This window comes from Jaculus jaculus, chromosome X (genome assembly GCF_020740685.1).
Source record: "Jaculus jaculus isolate mJacJac1 chromosome X, mJacJac1.mat.Y.cur, whole genome shotgun sequence".
Classification (NCBI taxonomy): domain Eukaryota; kingdom Metazoa; phylum Chordata; class Mammalia; order Rodentia; family Dipodidae; genus Jaculus; species Jaculus jaculus.
The window spans coordinates 28,030,452-28,051,340 of NC_059125.1; the positions used below are offsets into that span (position 1 = coordinate 28,030,452).

The window sequence follows — 20,889 nt, forward strand, 5'->3', positions numbered from 1 at the left end:
GAAACATTTATATGGACATTAAAAGATGGTAGAAGTCCAAGTAGATGGCATGTATGTGAAACACATCCTATTGAGTTCTATGAGATACTGGCTAGAATCTGGACTTCTATTATTAAGGGCAAATATAACATTATTCCTTTTTCCTTACCCCAAGTCCTCTGCTAAGTTCTACTTACAACGTTTAGTAAAAAGTAAAGAAATGTGAAAATCAGATTAAGTGGACATTTCTCCAGCTGACTAAAAATCAATGACAACGAAAATTAGGAAGACCTATGGCATTTTTCAAACTAAATTGAAAAGAACATTACCCTTTGGTTATGTCTTATGAGTAAAGTGCATCACATGGGGACTTCTAATTCCTTAGACAATTGCAAAGGAATATAATATGACAAAGATATACAATCAGATTTGTGGAACTCTTATGGAGGCTTAGTGGTTAAGGCATTTGCCTGCAAAGTCAAAGGAGCCAGGTTTGATACCCCAGGACCCACGTTAGCCAGATGCACAAGGGGTGCATGCATATGGAATTTGTTTGCAGTGGCTGGTGGCCCTGGCATGCCCATTCTCTCTCTCTCCCTCTTTCTCTGTCAAATAAATGAATAAAAATAAAATATTAAACAAACTGCACTTCCCACTCTTCCAAGCTTGATATTGAATGGAAGGCAGTTTTTCACTTAAGATCTCTGGAAGTCAAGTTGTTAAGTGAAAAATTCCAAGACAACTTTTGGAATGCTTTAATAAATGGAATGAAGGTATACAAGCGAAAATTTAATGGAAACCCGATGCAGAGATGGGTAAGATCTAACAAAAGTACCATACCTCATAATGAGAACACAATCAGATAGAAGGTAGAAAAGTCTAAATCACGCAGTGGAGGAAGGATGCATGTGGGACAGGAAAGTCCTGGGACTGGATTTTCAAAATGTGCTCAGCTGATGCCTTCTGCTTCTAGACTCCCCAGGCACTCTTCAGAGGTTTGAGACATATATGGTAGTAGGATATACTGCATCCAGAATGTAGAAGAAGCTCAGAATACAGGAAAGACTTCAGATACTAAACTCCATGATGAGACAGAGAGTATATGAACTCAAGAGCTCTAAGGAGACTCGTGCTCTGTTGTGACAGGTACCACCACCACCATAGCAAGATAACATGAAAAATTACTTCATTACTACCTTAGTGGAAGAGCTGACTAAAGTAACTACAGGAAGGGCTCCTAGCAAATGTGGAGCCTGCATGGAGGAAATACGTATTCAAGCATTGGGGATAACTATGTGCCACACTCTAGAGTTGGTAGAAGAAATTTCTCTAGTTGACTTGCAGAAGGTAATCTTTCTTCGCACAGAGGATCAAAGCACTCAGTGTTCTACAAAGTTCTATTAGTCTTGATCTTGTCCCTATAAAGAAAATAATTCAGAGTTAGTATATAATTTCTTCTATTTTAGTTACAGTGATAATTCAAAAACCATTCCTTTTACTCAGAATTATTTCCTATAATCACTATGGAAAATACCATTTAATTATTAGTGCAACATTTGCAACAGTTCTTTACTCTCAGTCAAATACTTGATTAGATGGACTGGAGAGATGGCTTAGTGGTTAAGCACTTGCCTGTGAAGCCTAAGGACCCTGGTTCGAGGCTCGGTTCCCCAGGTGTCACGTTAGCCAAATGCACAAGGGGGCGCATGTGTCTGGAGTTCGTTTGCAGTGGCTGGAAGCCCTGGCGCGCCCATTCTCTCTCTCTCCCTCTATCTGTCTTTCTCCTTGTGTCTGTCGCTCTCAAATAAATAAATAAAAAATGAACAAAAAAAACTTGATTAGAACTGCTAATGCTGTGAGCTTTCTTCTTAACGTAAAAAATGTTCTAAACTTAGTGGTGAGGGTTAAAAAACTCTGAATATACTAAAAACATATGAGTTATATGTTTTTAAAGTTTTTTGTTTATTTTATTTTTATTTATTTATTTGAGAGCGACAGGCAGAGAGAGAAAGAGGCAGAGAGAGAGAGATAGAGGAGAGTGGGTGCACCAGGACTTCCAGCCACTGAACTCTAGATGCATGTGCCCCCTTGTGCATCTGGCTAACGTGAGTCCTGGGGAATCGAGCATTGAACCAGGGTCTTTAGGCTTCACAGGCAAGCGCTTAACCGTTAAGCCATCTCTCCAGCACGAGTTACATGTTTTTAAAGGATGGTGCATGAATTTGTCTCAATAAAGCTTTTTAAAAAAGCTTTTAAAACTATCTAGAGAATATTTCTTCTTAGATTTTACCTACTTTACCATCCCCGCTCAGTTTTCGAGATCTCTACCAATTATCCCATTTGTCAAGTTTAACAATTATATTTATCAAGCTAACCATTTTAGAACTTCAACTTTGCTTAAATTTATTTGCAAACAAAATGTTAGAAATTAAGACTTGTTCTTAATTAGTATACAATGTGCTAAGCTCTTGAAGAGGTTTACTATGTCTCAGGCTGGCCTCAAACTCACAGCAATCCTCCTACCTTTGCCTCCCCAGTCCTGGCATTACAGCCCTGTGCCACCACACCTGAATTTTTAACCTTTTAACCAAGAGTTTATTTTTAATAAAAAACACCTTATAAACAGGGATAAATTAAAACCTTTTCACATCCCAAATGGCTTTATTAGAGATGGCTTTTAGCAGAGCAAAATAAATACCATTTTGCATTACAAAAAAAGATGGCTTTTGTGCTACCCAAATTACTCCACCTATCCAAGCAGCAGTTTGAATTAACTGGTCACAGAATATGCTATATTTGGTTTGCATGGAGAATGAAAATTGAATCACAGATCAGATACAAGTATTTCAAACTCATCAGTTTATTCTTGGCTGAGAATGGGCATGTGTGTGGGGTGGAGGTTTAAGTTAACTAACAGAAAAAGAGAAGTACTTAAGCCTTGTATTGCACATGTCCTTCCAGGGGAAAAAATTACCCCCAAATCCCTTTATAGTTCTTATTTGAGATAAGTAATGTGGTGGAGGCAAGTCCCCTCCTGCTATCTCTGAGGGAAAATAATAAACAGTATAGATATTCTTTACCCTTATAGTAGCTCATCAGAAAAGACCAGTGCTTACCATAATAGCACAAAATTAAAAAGCTATATAAATTATATTTGCATATAAATATCTTTCTTCTACATTAAAGATGTCTATTACATTATAATGACAAATTATATAAATTATATAAAGATGAATATTATATTAAAGATGTAAATTATTTTTATGGTAAGAAGAAATATGTAATAAAATATATTTCAGAGAAATAATGTAATGTTAAAATAGAATCAAAGTATGAGTATATTAGGTGCACAGATGTGTGTGTCACCCTAGAACACTGATCTAGAAAATGGACTTAGAAAAAATATATTGAGTACCCCAACTTTGAGATTAGGGTCCCTATAATATCCATTGTAAGGAAATGGGAAGTGGCTGATTCCAGGATAAGGATGAGCTTCAGATATCATCTTGGGCCAACATAGCTCCCATTATCCAAAGGTGTACCAATTTATGCAGCATAAAAGGACAAGTGCTATGTGCAGTAACATGGCTGGATTTCACAGGAGTCCAGACACAAATAGGGTACATACTACATGTTCCTTTTGTTTTAGGCTTAAAAAGATAATGCCCAGTGATAAAGTCAAGAAAATTGTCATATGGTAAAGAGGGAAGGGAGAACCTTCTGCCTAGAAAGGAGTATTTTGGTGTGCTATAAAGATATAAAAAAATAGGGGCTGGAGAGATGGCTTAGCGGATAAGCGCTTGCCTATGAAGCCTAAGGACCCCGGTTTGAGGCTCGGTTCCCCAGGTCCCATGTTAGCCAGATGCACAAGGGGGCGCACGCGTCTGGAGTTCGTTTGCAGAGGCTGGAAGCCCTGGCGCGCCCATTCTCTCTCTCCCTCTATCTGTCTTTCTCTCTGTGTCTGTTGCTCTCAAATAAATAAATAAATAATTTTTAAAAAGATATAAAAAAATAGGGCTGGAGAGATGGGTTAGCAGTTAAACGCTTGCCTGTGAAGCCTAAGGACCTCAGTTCGAGGCTCAATTCCCCAGGACCCACGTTAGCCAGATGCATAGGGGGGCGCACACACCTGGAGCTCATTTGCAGTGGCTGGAGGCCCTGGCACGCCCATTCTCTCTCTGTCTCTCTGCCTCTTTCTCTCTCTGTCTGTTGCTCTCAAATAAATAAAAATAAACAAAAAATCTTTTTTAAAGATATAAAAATACATTTAGCCATAGACTCAAGATTTGTATGCTTTACTAGTAAATGTCATACTTCTATAAAAGAACTGAGTATCACATATCAAAGCAATGAAATGCTACTAAATCTATAATGTTTTAAAAAGACTGAAAATAACTCTTTTACCATTCTTTAAGGTGACTTTAACTTCAACTTCTTGCCTTAAAAATGGATCACAGGGCATTAAATTTTCCCATTAAATGTAAAGGAAAAAAATTAACATCTATCCAAAGAACTGTACTTCAAGGAAACTATATGGTCTTAGTTGAGAAAAAGCTTCCTTTTATAGGTGAATGTTGCAAGTAGGTATTAAAGAAATATTTTTTAAATATGTAGCTTGGAGCTGGGCATGGTGGTGCAACCCTTTAATCCCAGCACTCGAGGCAGAGGTAGGAGGATTGCCATGAGTTTGAGGCCACTCTGAGACTACATAGTGAATTCCAGGTCAGCCTGAGGCAGAGCAAGACCCTACCTCAAAAAACCAAAACCCAAAACAAACAAACAAGCAAAAAAAAAAAAAAAACAAAAACCTAACTTGGTGGCTGTGATTAAGGTGCTTGCCTGTGAAACCTAAGGACCCAGGTTTGATTCCCTAGTATCCACATTAGTCAGATACACAAGGTGGTGCATGTGTCTGGAGTTCATTTACAGTGGCTACAGGCCCTGGTGTGCCCATTCCCTCTCTATCTGCCTCTTTCTCTCTCAAATAAATAAAATATTTAAAAATACATAATCTTTTATGGGACTAGGAGATGGCTCAGAGGTTAAAGGTGCTTGCTTGTAAAGCCTGCCAGCTCAGGTTCAGTTCCAAAGCCACCCATGTAAGTTAGACACAAAAAGTGTTCGTTTGCAGGGGCAAGAGGCCCTGGTATGTACACGTGTGCATGCATACACACACATGTACACACACAAATACATAAAGTGCATTAATTAAAAAAAAAACATCAGGGCTGGAGAGATGGCTTAGGGGTTAAGTGCTTGCCTGTGAAGCCTAAGGACCCTGCTTCAAGGCTCGGTTCCCCAGGTCCCACGTTAGCCAGATGCACAAGGGAGCGCACGCGTCTGGAGTTCGTTTGCAGAGGCTGGAAGCCCTGGCGCGCCCATTCTCTCTCTCTCCCTCTATCTGTCTTTCTCTCTGTGTCTGTCACTCTCAAATAAATAAATAAAAAAAATTAAAAAAAACATCATTTTACAAAGATTAATAAAACTATTTATGGGACAGTATGCCTTCCTCCTTTCCAATTTTGGTATTCTTTATTTCTTTCTCTTGCCTAAAGGCTCAGTCTAGGACTTCCAATATTGTGTTGAATAAAAGTGGTGAAAGTGGGTATCCTTGTTAGGCCAAAATGATCAACTAGGGTAAAAAACCATTAGATGAGTGGCTGATGGGTAAGTATATACTTTTTATAGTGCCAAAAAATACCACACAGAGTAGGAAGTGAAAAGGAGAAAGTATAACATGGAAGGGTCAGCCAGCCATCACCAAATTTTTTTTTATATTTTTTGGTTCATTTTTATTTATTTATTTGAGAGTGACAGAGAGAGAGAGAGAAAGAGGCAGATAGATAGAGAGAGGGAATGGGCACGCCAGGGCTTCCAGCCAGTGCAAACGAACTCCAGATGCGTGCGCCCCCTTGTGCATCTGGCTAACGTGGGTCCTGGGGAATCGAGCCTTGAACCGGAGTCCTTAGCCTTCACAGGCAAGCGCTTAACCTCTAAGCCATCTCTCCAGCCCCAAAATTAAGTTTTATCTTCATATCTCTGATGGTTGCTCAACTAGATATCATGGGTCTTAACAAATAACTCTGCAACAGTGCAAACAGAATATTCCTGCAAAAAAAAAAATGTTCCACAGAGAACATTTAGAATAAATTCCTAGTTTATAGTAAACATGGGCATGAGGACTAAACTAAATATTTTGAGGACATTTTGCAGGGCAATTGACATGGACATTTCACACTATTTTCTAGGATGAAAAACAACTTGAGACTACCCAGATGTGCTATGCGGTCCTGAAATGGGTCCCAGTTTGGACAAATAAGGAAAATTTTAGAGATGACTGTTATTGACATGGAAAAGTAAGACAGCTGGACTGACAGTGTGTCTTGGTCGCTTCTCATGTCCTATGAGGTGGCCTCCTACCACCAGTATCATGTGCCGTCCCGGGGACATCAGTGGTACAAAAGGTTATTTTAAATTGAATAAGCATAAACTTAATGCTTGTTAGTAGAGTTGGAGCTTAAGGGTAGACAAGTTAAAAAAAAAGTACTGAAACTAAAGATTGGATTATTTTCCTTAATATTATAGAATAATGCTAATACATAATGTAGAACTTACTGCCAATTATTTTTAAGAATATAACTCAATGGGAGCAAGTACATCCACACTATTGTGCAAATATCACCTCTCTCTGTTAAGAACTTTTCCATCATTGTCAACAGAAACTCTGTGCCCATTAACAATTCTGCATTCCCTTTCCCTCAAGTCTTGACATCTACTCTTATACTTTCTAACTCAATGAATTTGATTACTTTGGGCATCTTATATAAATGAAATAGCACAGTATTTGTGCTTCAAGTTTCATCAACAGTGAAGCATATTCTCAGAGCTTCCTTCGTTTTAAGGCCAAACAACATTCCATTGTATTGATATACTATATTTTATCTCTCTTTTTTTTTTTTTTTGAGGCAAGACAAACAGACTGGCCTCTTTTATGCAAGAGAGTGTGTGTGTGGTGGGGGAGAATTGGCATACCAGGGCCTCCAGCCACTAAAATTGAACTCCAGACATGTGCACCCCTTGTGTTGTGCGTGTGTGATCTTGTATAATCTTGTGTGCTTGCATCACTTTGTGCTTCTGGTTTATGTGGGATCTAAAGGGTTGAATATGAGTCCTTAGGCTTTGCAGGCATGCACCTTACCTGCTAAGCCACTTCCCCAGCCACTATATTTTATCTTGATTGATCATTTTAACATCATTTTTTCAGTCTCCACCACAGAATTTCTGTAAGCATCTTCCTGTCAATCTCTTAAGGATGAAAACAAACTGCAAACTTATTGCTTTGGGAATAAAATTCAGGACAAGATAAAACCCTGCTCACAGTGCAAGTATTCCCAGAACAGTGGGACTTTTATTCAAATGGTGACACTGGCTAAACAAGTCTTGTTTCCATTGGCCTGACATGAAGAGTCTGTTCCAATCTTTGTTTCTCTAGGGATGACTTTGTTTTTCTAATGACAAAGTACTAAGTATTTTTGGTGTAAAATATTGTTCAGCTGCCTGGCTTGTACATTCTCGGGACATATTAGATATGTTATAATGAAAGTAAAAATGGTTTATTACTGTTTGGCCTTGTACTTTGATGCATCCCTTGGTTCACTGCTGGGATTGCTCCAGTCATCAGCCTCAGGTGTGGTCTTATAATGGCGCCACGCAGACTTATTGAAAACTGGCAACCTCTCAAATGATTCACTTGAAAGAGCCTATTGGAAAAAATACATACACCAAAGGTACATAATGCTATTTTTCATATATGAAATACAAAGATTTTAATATTTAAAACACCAGTAGTCATAAAGTGCATTTTTGTAATTTCATTAAAATTGTATTTTAGAGGTTTACTTAAGAGTAGCTATGAAAAAAATGCCTAAAGCTTTTTAAAAAATTATTTATTTATTTATTTAAGAGAGAAAGGGAAAGAGAGGAAGAGACAGAGAGAGAGAGAGAGAGATAATGGGCATGCCAGGGGCTCCAGCCACTGCAAACGAACTCCAGATGCATGTGCCACTTAATGCATCTGGCTTATATGGATAGTTGGAGAATTGAACCTGGGTCCTTAGCCTTCACAGGCAAGTGCTTTAACCACTAAGCCATCTCTTCAGCCCCCAACCTAAAGCTTTTTAATCAAAATATTTTCTCATTCAATCAAAATCAGTACTAAAGTACACATGACAGGAACAAAATACATTTTAATTCAGTTAATACTGTTTGAGATATTCAGTAGGTTTAACAATATGTTCTAAAATCAGACATTATTGTTCACTAGGTAGTTGCTACCCCAAAAGGCCCAAGAAGAAATAAAATTTCATTCTTACCAGATTTATAAAACCTATGTAATCAAGTAATATCAAATATCACATAATTTAGGGGCTAGGGATGGAACTCAGTGCTGGAGAGCTTGTATAGCATGCAAGAGGCTGAAAATACATGAAGCATGTCATTTAGATGTATTAGCATTTAAATAATTGATTAAATTATGGTATTGCTTATAGTAGTACACTATGCCACAGTTAAAAACATGAACTCAGTTCAATTTTATATAAACTGATATGGAAAGATCTGCAAGATATATTGCAAAGTTAAAAACCAAAGAAATGGGGGCTAAAGAGATGGCTTAGTGGTTAAGGCACTTGCCTGCAAAGCCAAAGGACCCAGGTTCAATTTCTCAAGACCCACAAAAAGCCAGATACACAGGTTGCACATGTGTTTGGAGATCTTATGCAGTAGCTAGAGGTCCTGGTGCCCCTATTCTCTCTCTCTCTCTCTCTCTCTCTCTCTCTCTCTCTCCTCTCTCTTTCTCTCAAATAAATCAATGAATATTTTAAAAAGAAACAAAGAAATGGGATCTGGAGAGGTAGCTTAGCAGTTAGGGTGCTTGCCTGCAAAGCCAAAGGACCCAGGTTCTATTCCTCAGGACCCATGGAAAGCCATATGCATAAGGTAGTGCATATGTCTGGAGTTTTTACACTGCCGTTAGAGGCCCTGGCATACCTATTCTCTCTCAAATAAATAAAAGGGTTTTTTTGTTGTTTTTTATTGTTGTTTATTTATTTATTAGATACAGAGGGGGAGAGAGAGAGGATGGGCGTACTAGGACCTCTAGCCACTGAAAATGAACTCCAAATGCATGTGCCACGATGTGCATCTGGCTAATGTGGAACCCGAAGAATCGAATCTAGGCCCTTAGGCTTCACAGGCAAGCGCCTTAACTGCTAAGCCATCTCTCCAGCCCTTGTTTGTTTTTTAATAAGAGTCAGTCATGGTGTTTGTTACATGCCTTCAGCCCCAGCACTTGGGAGGCTGAGATAGGAGAATTGCCATAGGTTCAAAGCCAGCCTGGGACTACAGAGTACCAGGTCAGCCTGGGCTACAGTGAGACCCTATCTCACAAAAAAAAAAAAAAATTAAATAAGCGTTGCAGGGAAGGCTTAGTGGCTAAGGTGCTTGCCCGCAAAGTCAAAGGACACAGGTTCAATTCCCCAGGTCCCACATAAGCCAGATGCACAAGGTGGCACATTTATCTGGAGTTCATTTGCAGCAGCCGAAGGCCCTGTTGCACCTATTCTCTCTTTCAATTAAATAAATAAATAAAAATGCTTTAAAAAATTATAAACATCAAGGGTGAGATATTGCATGGTTTTCATGTGAAATGCAAATGAATTAGAGCCGAATGTAAAAGATGATACAGTGCTATTTTGTTAGTTATTGAAACTTAGACCTAACAAGTAGGTATCTTTTATATTCATAGAAATAAAATGGAATACCTTCAAATAAATGACAGCATCAGTTCCCACTCCTTCCATGGAATATAGTTTTAGATCACCCTGAAAATACCTGGCATACAGTCGAGAAATTGGCAAGCCATAACCAAACCCAGCCTATTAAGAAAAGAAAATTAATAGAGTGAGACTGACACAAATGCTACATATTAGATTCTTAATTCATGTTTAAATCAAACAAATATAACTGAACCTTGATAATGATGTATGTGTTTATATATGGCAAATAATCTATTTTCACACCGAATAAAGCACTTCACTAGTTTGAATAACAACAGAAAATTTCAAATTTTGACTAACAGGTTTTGTTAGCAATTTAAAGTAAATTTTGGCTTCATTTGAATAGAAAATCAAGCTACCACATCTGTTTTTTATGTTGTTGATGATGATGATGATGTGTGTGTGTTTTACACATGAGTTCTGAAGATTAAACTCAGGTCTTCATGTTTGCAAGGCAGGCACTTTACTGATTGAGCCATCTGCCCAGCCCTGGGTTTTTTTTCCTGTTTTGTTTGTGGTAGTGGCCAAGCTGTGTGCTACAGGTAGCCAGATGCTTGTATGCAGGTGGAACATGTTCAGCTGGGCAGAGAGTACATGGGAAACAAATATATATCATAACTTGTCCCCTTGTGTTGAAAAAATAAAACCTTTTGTTAGTAGAAAGGTAGTATATGTGCATTGTGAAAGACAAAGTAGGAAACATAAGTAAGTGAAAAAAGAAATGAGAGATCATTGTAGTTCCCCAAGTCAGATATTGCTATTGATATAGCTTTGTGGATATTACTTTAGATAATGTGTTATATAACTTAGTAGTATATTATGTGTCATGTGATACTATATATTCATTACATGTTATATAATAAAGATATGTTATATATTTATAACATATAGTAAACATTGTATTATTTTCCTCATTGATATAAAATATTGACAGTTATTCTATGATTAACAGCTTTATATCTTTTTGCTGTTATAAACTATTTGCAATATAGAATTTAATGTCAATAGTTTTTTAAATTTTTTTATTTTTATTTATTTGAAAGAGACAGAGAAAGAGGCTGGGGGGCACGCCAGGGCCTCCAGCCACTGCAAACGAACTCCAGATGTGTGTACCCTCTTGTGCATCTGGCTAACATGGGTCCTGGGGAATTGAGCCTCGAACCGGGGTCCTTAGGCTTCATAGGCAAGTGCTTAACTGCTAAGCCATCTCTCCAGCCCTAATGTCAACATTTTTAAGTGTAAATTCAGTGGCAGCAAATACATTCACATATGTATTCTATATGTTATATATAAATAATGCTTATATATTTAATTTTTTGTGAAACAATATATTTTTTTGTGAAACAAGGTGTCATGTGGCTGGCCTCAAAATCACTATGTAGCCAAGGATGAGCGTGAACTTCTGGCCTTCATGCCTCTGCTTCCAGAGTGCTGGGATTACAGGTATGCATTACTACACCTGGTTTATGTGGTTTTGAAGATCAAACCCAAGGCTTTGTGCATGCTAGGCAAATATTTTACCACTGGCTACATTCCTAGTCCTAAGGGTTACCTTTTAATAGTGAATCCTAAATCATGTGGAATTTGATCTGATGACAAAACAAAACCACATTCATTTCAAAGTTCTATTTAATCAGATCTTCTTGATGTCTCCAGTGAGAATTAATAGTTTAGGAGTTGAAGTCTACCAATAGTAAAGCCAAAACACTGAACAGAAGATGATTTTCTTAGAGGCGCCTTCCTAAGGTTATGGAAATGCTACTGTATGTTGACAGATGGTAGTACATATTTTTAGAAAAAAAAAACAATCTAATACCTTCCTATATTTTTATGTCATCAAACTGCCAGTTAACAACAGGGTTTTTGTTTTGATTTGAGGAAGGGTCTCACGATAGTTCATGCTGACCTGGAACTCCCTCTGCAGCCCAGGCTAGCTTCAAACTCATGGTAATCCTCCTCAGCCTCCCAAATTCTGGGATTAAAAAATTGTGAGTCAGCCAGGCATGGTGGTGCATACCTTTAATCCCAGCACTTGGGGAGGCAGAGATAGGAGGATCACCATGAATTCAAGGCCACCTTGAGACCACATAGTGAATTCTAGATCAGCCTGAGCTAGAGTGAGACCCTACCTTGAAAAAAAAATGTTGTGAGTCAGCACACCTAACTATTTACAGGTATTTTTCATAAGGGGCTCAGATACTGATAAGAATAAGAACAACAGACTAAATTCAATAACTTTTGTGGTACATATGGGTAGGTAGAGGGGATTCTATACCAGCAACCTTCATCACCTCTACGTAAATCTATGAACAAGATTTACTTGTTTACAGTAAATGAACAGCTCACTTCCAAGCTGTTACTTACTTGTTTACTTACTATATATTACTTAGCACTTATTTACTATGAACAGCTCACCTCCAAGCTGTTATAAGGATGATATAATAAAAACATATAGTGAAATGGAGGCTGGTATTATGACTACCATGATTACCAAAGTACATGAATTTCTGCCATTTTCTGGCCTCTCACCTCATTTCCTCAAGGTTGTGTCTAAGTGAAAGGACAGAAGAAACAGTGTACTCAGTTACTTAAGGGTTCCAGATCTGATTGAATGTGTCCAGAAGTAGAGAGGATATATCTTGTAGTACTGACTGAAGTAACCATGCCAAAGAAACTATTGTACTCCAGGAAAAGACCCAAAGAAATCTGCCATCTGCCTCAAAGCAAGGCCCAGATCCTATCCTCAGTGGAGCACAGTAGAGATGATAGCAGTCCCTATGAGGAGGCAGGGGAGCCTAGAGCCTGAAGCAATCAGTAAAGAGGCCTCTACCTTGATCTAGTAAAGTTCAGTCATGGTTTCCCTAAGCGCCAAAGGGTCAACAAGATACCTGGAAGATGCACCAAAAAGTATAGAAAAAGAAAGCAAGGCATACATGTGGAGATCCAGCTGTGCTCCGCTCTGAATTACTCCGTATTGTGCAAAGCAGTGGCTTTTGGGCTGTGTCTTGCCCTGGGTGATTCTGTTTTACAGCACAACATCTAGCTCCATTTTGAGGGCAATAGCAGAAGCAGGATGACCCTGTGCCTCACTGTGCGTGTCCAGCACCACCCACAAGACACAGAAAAAGGCCTCACCCATAAACTTATCAGAGGAGATTGAGAACATAGGAGCACATGGGCATATTAAAGTCATATTAGCAAAATGAGGCCCAGGGATCTATCAAACATACCAGACCAAAGAAGGGTACAACACCCTAATCTAGACACTATGATGGCAATGACCCCCCCCCCAGACCTGTCATCTGACCACCCAGTGTGTGTGTCAAAGAACCAACAAGCACAGAACTCTTGACTGTCCCTGGGCCTTTACCTCAACTTGGTCTCTACTGCTGACATAGCCGACTTTAATTGCCTGACTGGTCCTAAGCCTCCAAAGTCCTGCACTTTGCCCCTGGCATCCTATGCCACTACAGTTTAACTCAACTCTGATGGCTGCATGGTCCCACAGCTCAGTGACCTGGCAGCAGCTCTGGTCACCCCCAGCAGAGCTTTCCAGCTGGGCTCCTTAATATGTAACCAACTGCCATGATTCTCTTTGCATCTGATCAGCCTCTAGCAAGGTCTCTTTAAACCCACTGAATTCTGTTGAAGCCTCTTTAACCCTTCTGTAGCCATTCTGCAACTTACATATATACATATAGATATATGATTATCATGATATGTAATGTGTGATCTAAGAGTGAGTATTAATAATTAAGATAGAAATAAAAGAACATGTGTTGCCTTGGCCAATTATCAAGGGAAATAAGGACTACTTAACAAAATGCAGCCAATGAAAGCAACTGATGTAGCCTGTGAATTTATTGTTATTCAAAAACTATGGCATTGTGGAAAGACACAAACATGTCTTTTTCTGGCATAATACACTCATTGCAATATACACAGCTGTGTAAAACTAAGCCACTGGGACAGGAAATTCTTTTTCTACCAGTATGTATCTGTGTATTCACTTTAAAACTGAGGGCGAGCTGGGTATGGTGGTGCACACCTTTGATCCCAGCACTCAGGAGGCAGAGGTGGGAGGATCACTGTAAGTTCGAGGCCACCCTGAGACTATACAGTAAATTCCAGGTCAGCCTGAGCTAGAGTGAGACCCTACCTCAAAAAACACAAAAACAAACAAACAAACAAAAAACTGAGGGCAGTTTACTAACTGACAGAAATGCCAGTGGAAGCATTTGTTCCAAAGGAGAAGCTACAGAGTGTACTGGGAAGAACACAGACATAGCCAGGGCCGTGCCAGCTCTATCCTTAATTGGCTTTGCTAACTAACCTCAGTTCCGTATCTACATAATGGGAAGGTGGATAAATATTTAAAGTTCTCTTCCATTCTTTAGGATACTATTTTTAAGACCTGGGATACATCATTTGTATTCTTTTTACACAACCAGGAAAGATGCAAGATTTGTTTGTAGGGTCTTTTTTTCTTCTGATATTAACTTCAGCAGATACCAGAACCTGGCCAAGGCACTACCTTCCCAAATTGATCTTTTAAGAATTCTCTTGAATCGTATATAAATGACTTCTTCTGTTTTCCACATGCTGAGTTAACAAATTCTGCCTCAAATAACGATGCAAAGTGTTTGATTTTATTCATACAAATAAAATATAATCTTAGGTGCTTATCAGTTAGGTAGGACTTTAAAATGAAACTTAATTTATACCCTGAGCCATTTTGCAGACTGATAGATACGTTGCTGTGTTTAATGACAAAGGGTTCAATTGTTGTTTGTCAATTAGAAACACTCAGCGGGGAAAGAAAGTGTGGCCCTACCAGGATCTTAATGCTGCCATGGTAACCAGAGGCTTTTCTCACTGCCTTAATAGGGCTGAAGGTTATTTCCAGAGTGCTACAGAAAAAGCTCTGAAAATGCATATACCACCTATGTTCTGTACTTAGGTTATTTAATGTGAACATTTTAATGTTTTCATAATTAAACATTTTAATTATATAAACAAATTTGATGGTGGATATCCAAAGGCTACAGATGACTCAGGCCTCTATGGTCTGCAGCACCCAAGTGTCCAGGACCTAGCTGAAGGCACACACCCTACATGTCCCTCTGCTCACCCACTGGTAGCTTCCACCTCTCCAAGGGTGGCGCTAGGATGTAAATGGCCCACCAGTAGCAACCTTACCACAGTGAAATGCTTTTTCTCTGTACTTTGGAGTGAAGCACTCACCTCAAAGCGTTTCTTAGACAATTAGAGAAAAACTCTAAGATCATAGAACTCACAAAGAAGTGGCCAAGGCAAAAAGGTCTCCCTCCTTTCAACCATACAGGGCAAGACTAGTGCAACCACCTGGGCAAGTGGGCAGCTTTGCACCCCATGCTAATGACATTTCCTTTCACAGCAGTTTGCCATACATACCAAGGGGGCAGCTCTTGTAGGCTCTAGGCTAGGTCGAGGGGCAGTTGAGTACATGTAGTTAAAAAGCCGGTCTATTTTTCGAAGTGGGACTCCACCCCCTAGGTCACTTATCTGTAATGTACAAAATGTTAAAAAGAAAAGAGGAGTCAATTTATGCTTACCAGGATGAAATGAGTTCATTAAGTAAAGTATACACTAGGGGGCTCTAAAATGTATAAGGGCTTTGAGGTCCCATAGACATTTGGCTCCTTTGGAAGTGGTATAAACAAAGGAGGCAGAGGACTGCAGGAGAACCTGACAGGCCTGGGCTCGAGATCTTTCTTACTTAAGTTTCAATGAGTAACATGCCAAGAGTTCAGCACAATACAGTCATGCGTCACTTACTGACAGGATACATTCTGAGAGATGATGTTACTAAGTGAGATCATCATGTAAATATCATAGCGTGGGTTTATGTTAACTAAACTAGCTACAATGTCACTAGGCAATAGACTCTCATGGGCACCACTGTCAGTTCAGTGGTGATTGAAGCATTAATACACAACTGTACTTAGAAATAACACACTTGCTAAATGTCAATTTTCTTTCAGAGGGACACTGAATTCTCAATGTTTACATACTATTAAATCGACTGGTAGTTAGTACATGTGCAAATAATAAAGCAGTTACCTTAATGGACAAGTCTTCTTTACCCAAAGTAACAAGGGTTTTAACAGCTGGGTAGCGCTCTTTTCTATCTTCGTACAGTTCTACTGTTGCTCTCATTGAATTCTAAAATAATAAGGCCTTTTTGAAAAAAAAAAAAAAAACTGCCAACTTCCAAACTACAATTAAATTAAATTTATCGACTGATTCTGGTACTAGTGATGGAACTCAGGGTCTTACACATGCAAAGCATGAACTGTTCCCCCAGCTACACTCCCAGCCCCACAATGTTTTAAAAAAAGAAACACACAAGATTACTTATATCCAACAACTATTTTGTAGGGCTAATATCAGTTTGGGTTTATGGGGCATTTTCCCCATCAAGAGCTTGGATAAACATGTGTTCATATCAAAGAAAATTTTCCTGATGCTTAATTTTACATCTTGCTTTAGCCACATGCTCAGTTTTTATTTTTTCTTTCATTCCATTTTTCTTTTGGCTTTATGGTTTCTAAATTATTCAACTCAACTCAGAGGAATGTTTTTATCACATGTGATGAGGCTGCAGAGACTGATTTGTGCACTTTAAATCCTATTTATCAGTTGCATTTATGGAACACTTTTCCTCTAAAGAAGGCAAAAAAAGCTTTCCACGAAAATTAATCATTGGGCTGAAAACAGGAGAAATACCAGTTAAAAATAAATTCTGAAAAAGCCACAGCTGCTGAACAAAGTTCACAACCAAATGCCCATCCCCACCTTAGTGTTACATCAGTAACATTCTCACTTTTGGAAGCAAATCCGCAGAGCTGATTTTTCAGGTGTTCAAATTTTTTTTTTGTTTGTTTTATGCACTAGAAGAGATGAATGAGCTCCAACACACTGTCCCTGTAACCTGGCTACTGTAACTCCACTAGCTACTGGGGAACAAAAGCAACAGTGTGGGCCACAGAGAGACTGAAAAGAGTTTTGTTTTGTACTTTTTGGTCCAGGCTCCACGTTTTTCTCTTCTACCTTTGTCAGATCTTCTGAATTGATTTGGACAGTGGGACTGTTACAGAAATCTCCCAGGATTCAAACAACTAATATATCAGCAAGGTCAATGCTCAGAAGCACAGCTATGTACAAACATGTTTTTGTTTTGCTACCTCCAAATCAAACCTTTTCTAGGTTTGAAAACTAAAAAGCATCTCTAACCTCATAACTGAAGGAAAAACAGTATGGATTTTATGTAAAGTCATTTAAGTACTATTGAGTTTCAAAATCAATATATACTATATTCACAAAACTATACTGTACACAGCAATTTTTCATCTCACAGTGTACAAATTATAAAGCCCACAGGATATCAGAAATAGAATTTTTAAAATGGTTATGCAAAACCTTTTTCTTATGCTAATCTAATGAATCCATTATGCCCAGAATCAAAGTAATTTAAAATGAAGGCTTCCTTCCATGTTTTTAAATTCCACTTACCTTGAACAACTCAAATAGCATATGAAACAGATGTGAGGGCACATAAACGACCTGAATAGGTTTGTCTGGTGATTTGGCTGAAAACAGAGACAAAACCATCAATGAATAAGGACTCTAACTAGAAGAAAACCAAAAATGATGCTTGCATTCGACTTTCCCATAAAATAGAACTTTATAGAAAGCTAATATACAGCCCCATGTCTAGAGGCATGATGAACAAAAATGCATGCTTCAAAGTCAAAACTTTGGGTGAATTCCAGTTCCTTTGTGATCTTGGGCAAATCACTCAAGCCTTTTGAAATTAATTGAGCAAAATTGAAATGTTACCACCTGTGGCATGATGTTATAAACATTCATAAAGGCATCCAAATATCACTTGGCATTTTTCAAATTGAGGGGCCAGACCTGCCACTGACCCCAGTAGTCATTTGGGGGAATAAGATACAAAGGAAAAGGACTAATGAACTGGACTTAACAGAAACATTACAGTTTGAATTGAACTATCTCCTGAAGACTCATATGTTATAGGCTTGACCAGTTGCCAGTTGATGGGATTTGGGAAAGTGAATGTATCAAGAGAACTCTGATCCAGTCAATAATCAATCCACTGATGGGGTCATAATTAAATGGCATTATTGGGAGGTGGAGGACGGGGCCTGACTGCAGGACACAGGTTGCTAAGGTTGCATCTTGTTCCCAGCCCCTTTTTTGCCGTATGCCGTGGCTGATGTGAAGTGAATAGCATCACACTGTCCTGCTACCACGACAGTATGCCTCAACAAGTACAAAACAATGGAGCCAAAAGACCATGGACTGAAACATCTAAAATTGTGAACCTAAATAAACCCTTCTTCCCTTAAGTTGTTATTCATTATCACAGAGACAAATAAAAGACTGACAGAAGCAGTATTAAACACCATTGTTAAGACAACCAAGGCATACTGTAAAGTCGACCATAAAGTTCATATAACATTATACTAGCAACTAAACCCCTAGAGTTCTACAGTCTTTTCTCCTTGAATAAAAGATCTTCTGAGGAAAATCTGGGAAACTGAATCACATGTTAAACACTAAAAACAGCATGAGGAAGGGAGGAGACACAGAATATAGTCCTTTCTCTGAGGTAAAATTACTTGAGATATTTAAGCCACAAGAACTTTCTCAAGTAGAACACACGCACACACCCATGTTGTAACTCCAACCTAAGTCCTTTCTCTAATAAAATAATTGACAACAGTATCAATTAAAAGTTAATATTCATTCACTCCTTAGTTTAAAATGAGGTTCCACATATGTTATCAAACTATATCTTTATGATAATACTTATTGGTTCATAGCATGGGTGGTGTTATTTATAGGTGGGCAAACAAGCTTTGGAGAGGCTAATGTGACCACAGTAACAGAAATAACACTAAAACTGGACATCTAATATTACAGTTTGGTTCTCTTTGGTTCCTCTAAAAGCCGTGAGTTAAGCTATACTTGCCATCCTGTGATGCTCATAGGAAGTGAAACCTTTAGAAGTTGAGGCACAGTGTGAGGAAGTTAGATTAGATAGTGCCCTTGAAATAGATCTGTGAACTCCATTCTCTTTACCACTCTCTCCTTGCTTCCTGGCTGCTATGAGGTGAACAGTTTTGTTTCATCAAAAACTCTCTGGAAGGATGTCTTACTTTGCTACAGGTCCTAAAACAGTGGAACCAAGTTATCATGGGCTGAAACTTCTCAAACCATGGACCAAAATAAATCTTTTCTCCTTTAGGTTGTTTATCTCAAGTTTTTTTTTTTTTTTTTTTTTTTTTGGTCATTACAACAGAAATCTAGCTAATATAAGCAGACCAAAAGCATTTTTTCAGAGGGGTGGAAATCAAACACAGGGTCTCAAACATCCCAGGAAAATGCTCTGCCAATGAGCTGTTTCTTGCCCCCAAAAGCTTTTGATTCAAAAATCTGAATCTCTTGATGAATAGTTACTAACAATTATTTAGTAATATATTCAAATGACTTAAAGTTTTATAGTTCCCTTGTTTTTTTTGGTTTTTTGGACATTTTGTGATTTTGTCTTTTTTTTTTTTTCCGGTGCTGAGGACCGAACCCAAGGCCTTGTGCTTGCTAGGCAAGCGCTTGTCCACTGAGCTAAATCCCCAACCCCTGACTTAAACTTTTCTAAAAGAAGAAGAGAAAAACACCTTTCAGGTTTTCCCATCTAACTCCTCTTGCCCACACCCAGACTCAGCTGCAGTCTCCTGATTGTATTTACATTCTGTTCTCCATCCCTAGTTAACTATTCTATATATTTCCTACAGGTTCCTTTAAGAAAGCTAAAAGTCAGTAGTGCTGGGTACTACTATACCTGCCTAAATACCAATCACTATAGAGTACCCAGAACAGTATCATTTCCTTCCTAAAATGTCTAATAATAAAACTCATGTGTCCCTTGAGAGAAACATGCTGTTTTAAGGTAAACTGAATTCTCTTTATACACTTCCAACTCCTTAACATCATGCCAACCATTTTAGACGATAACACATTCAGTCCGTGTCTTTCCTATACAGCTGTGCATTTTTCCTGGTGTGTCTAATTACTCTCCTCTTGTGTAATCCAACAAGAGCCATGCTTTCCTCACTGTACCACCAAGGTCTGCCAGCTTCTTTTGTATGTTCTTTCTATTGTTCAAAAATTTTTAAATATTTTATTTATTTATTTGATGAGAGAGAGAAAGAGAGGAGGGAGGAGAGAGAACGAGTGCATCAGGACCTCTAGCCACTTCAAATGAACTCCATATATAGGCACAAAATTGTGCATCAGTCTTTACATTGGTACTAGGAAATCAAACCCAGGTCCTTAGGCTTTGCAGGCAAGCACTCTTAACCTCATCTCTCCAGCCTCCCCCCCACCAAATTTTCATATGAGAATCAACTGCTACGTAAATATGCTACATGAATATCACCTTAAAAATACCTTTGAGGGGCTGGAGAGATGGCTTAGCGGTTAAGTGCTTGCCTGTGAAGCCTAAGGACCCCAGTTCGAGGCTCGATTCCCCAGGACCCACGTTAGCCAGATGCACAAGGGGGCGCACGCTTGAGTTTGTTAGCAGTGGCTGGAAGCCCTGACACACCTGTTTTCTCTCTCTCTCTCTCTCTCTCTCTCTCTCTCTGTCTCTTTCTCTCTCTGTCACACTCAAATAAATAAATAAAAATGAACAAAAAAAATTTTTTAATTATCTCTGAGGTTCTAGAATAGTTCCCCTATTTATTTTTTATATTATATTAATTTATAAGAGAGAGGGACTGAAAGTGAGTAAGTACATTCCAGGGCCTCTAGACATTACAAATGAACTCCAGATGCATGTGCCACCTTACGTATCTGGCTTACGTGGGTCCTGGGGAATTGAAGGGTCCTTGGGCTTCACAGGTAAGTACCTTAACCACTGCTAAGTCATCTCTCCAGCCCTGGTTTCCCTATTTCTTACATCTACATTATAAAACACATTGATCTAATAAAGTAATCTTCCTCAGGT

The 20,889-nt window shown here is 38.6% G+C and overlaps 1 protein-coding gene across 1 annotated transcript in view; it reads right to left on the minus strand.

Annotated features, from left to right (window-relative positions):
• Positions 1 to 719: 719 nt before the first annotated feature.
• The window catches only part of Pdk3 (pyruvate dehydrogenase kinase 3), a 97,861-nt gene continuing 77,691 nt past the window's right edge, over positions 720 to 20,889 (minus strand). Inside the window, exons 7-12 of the mRNA XM_004669996.2 lie at positions 17,370 to 17,446; positions 15,918 to 16,019; positions 15,249 to 15,359; positions 9,801 to 9,914; positions 7,600 to 7,739; positions 720 to 1,397 (exon numbers count right to left, since the gene is read on the minus strand). Coding sequence (XP_004670053.1) covers positions 1,367 to 1,397; positions 7,600 to 7,739; positions 9,801 to 9,914; positions 15,249 to 15,359; positions 15,918 to 16,019; positions 17,370 to 17,446 — 575 coding nt within the window. The 3' untranslated portion in view covers positions 720 to 1,366. The remainder of the gene's footprint in view (positions 1,398 to 7,599; positions 7,740 to 9,800; positions 9,915 to 15,248; positions 15,360 to 15,917; positions 16,020 to 17,369; positions 17,447 to 20,889) is intronic.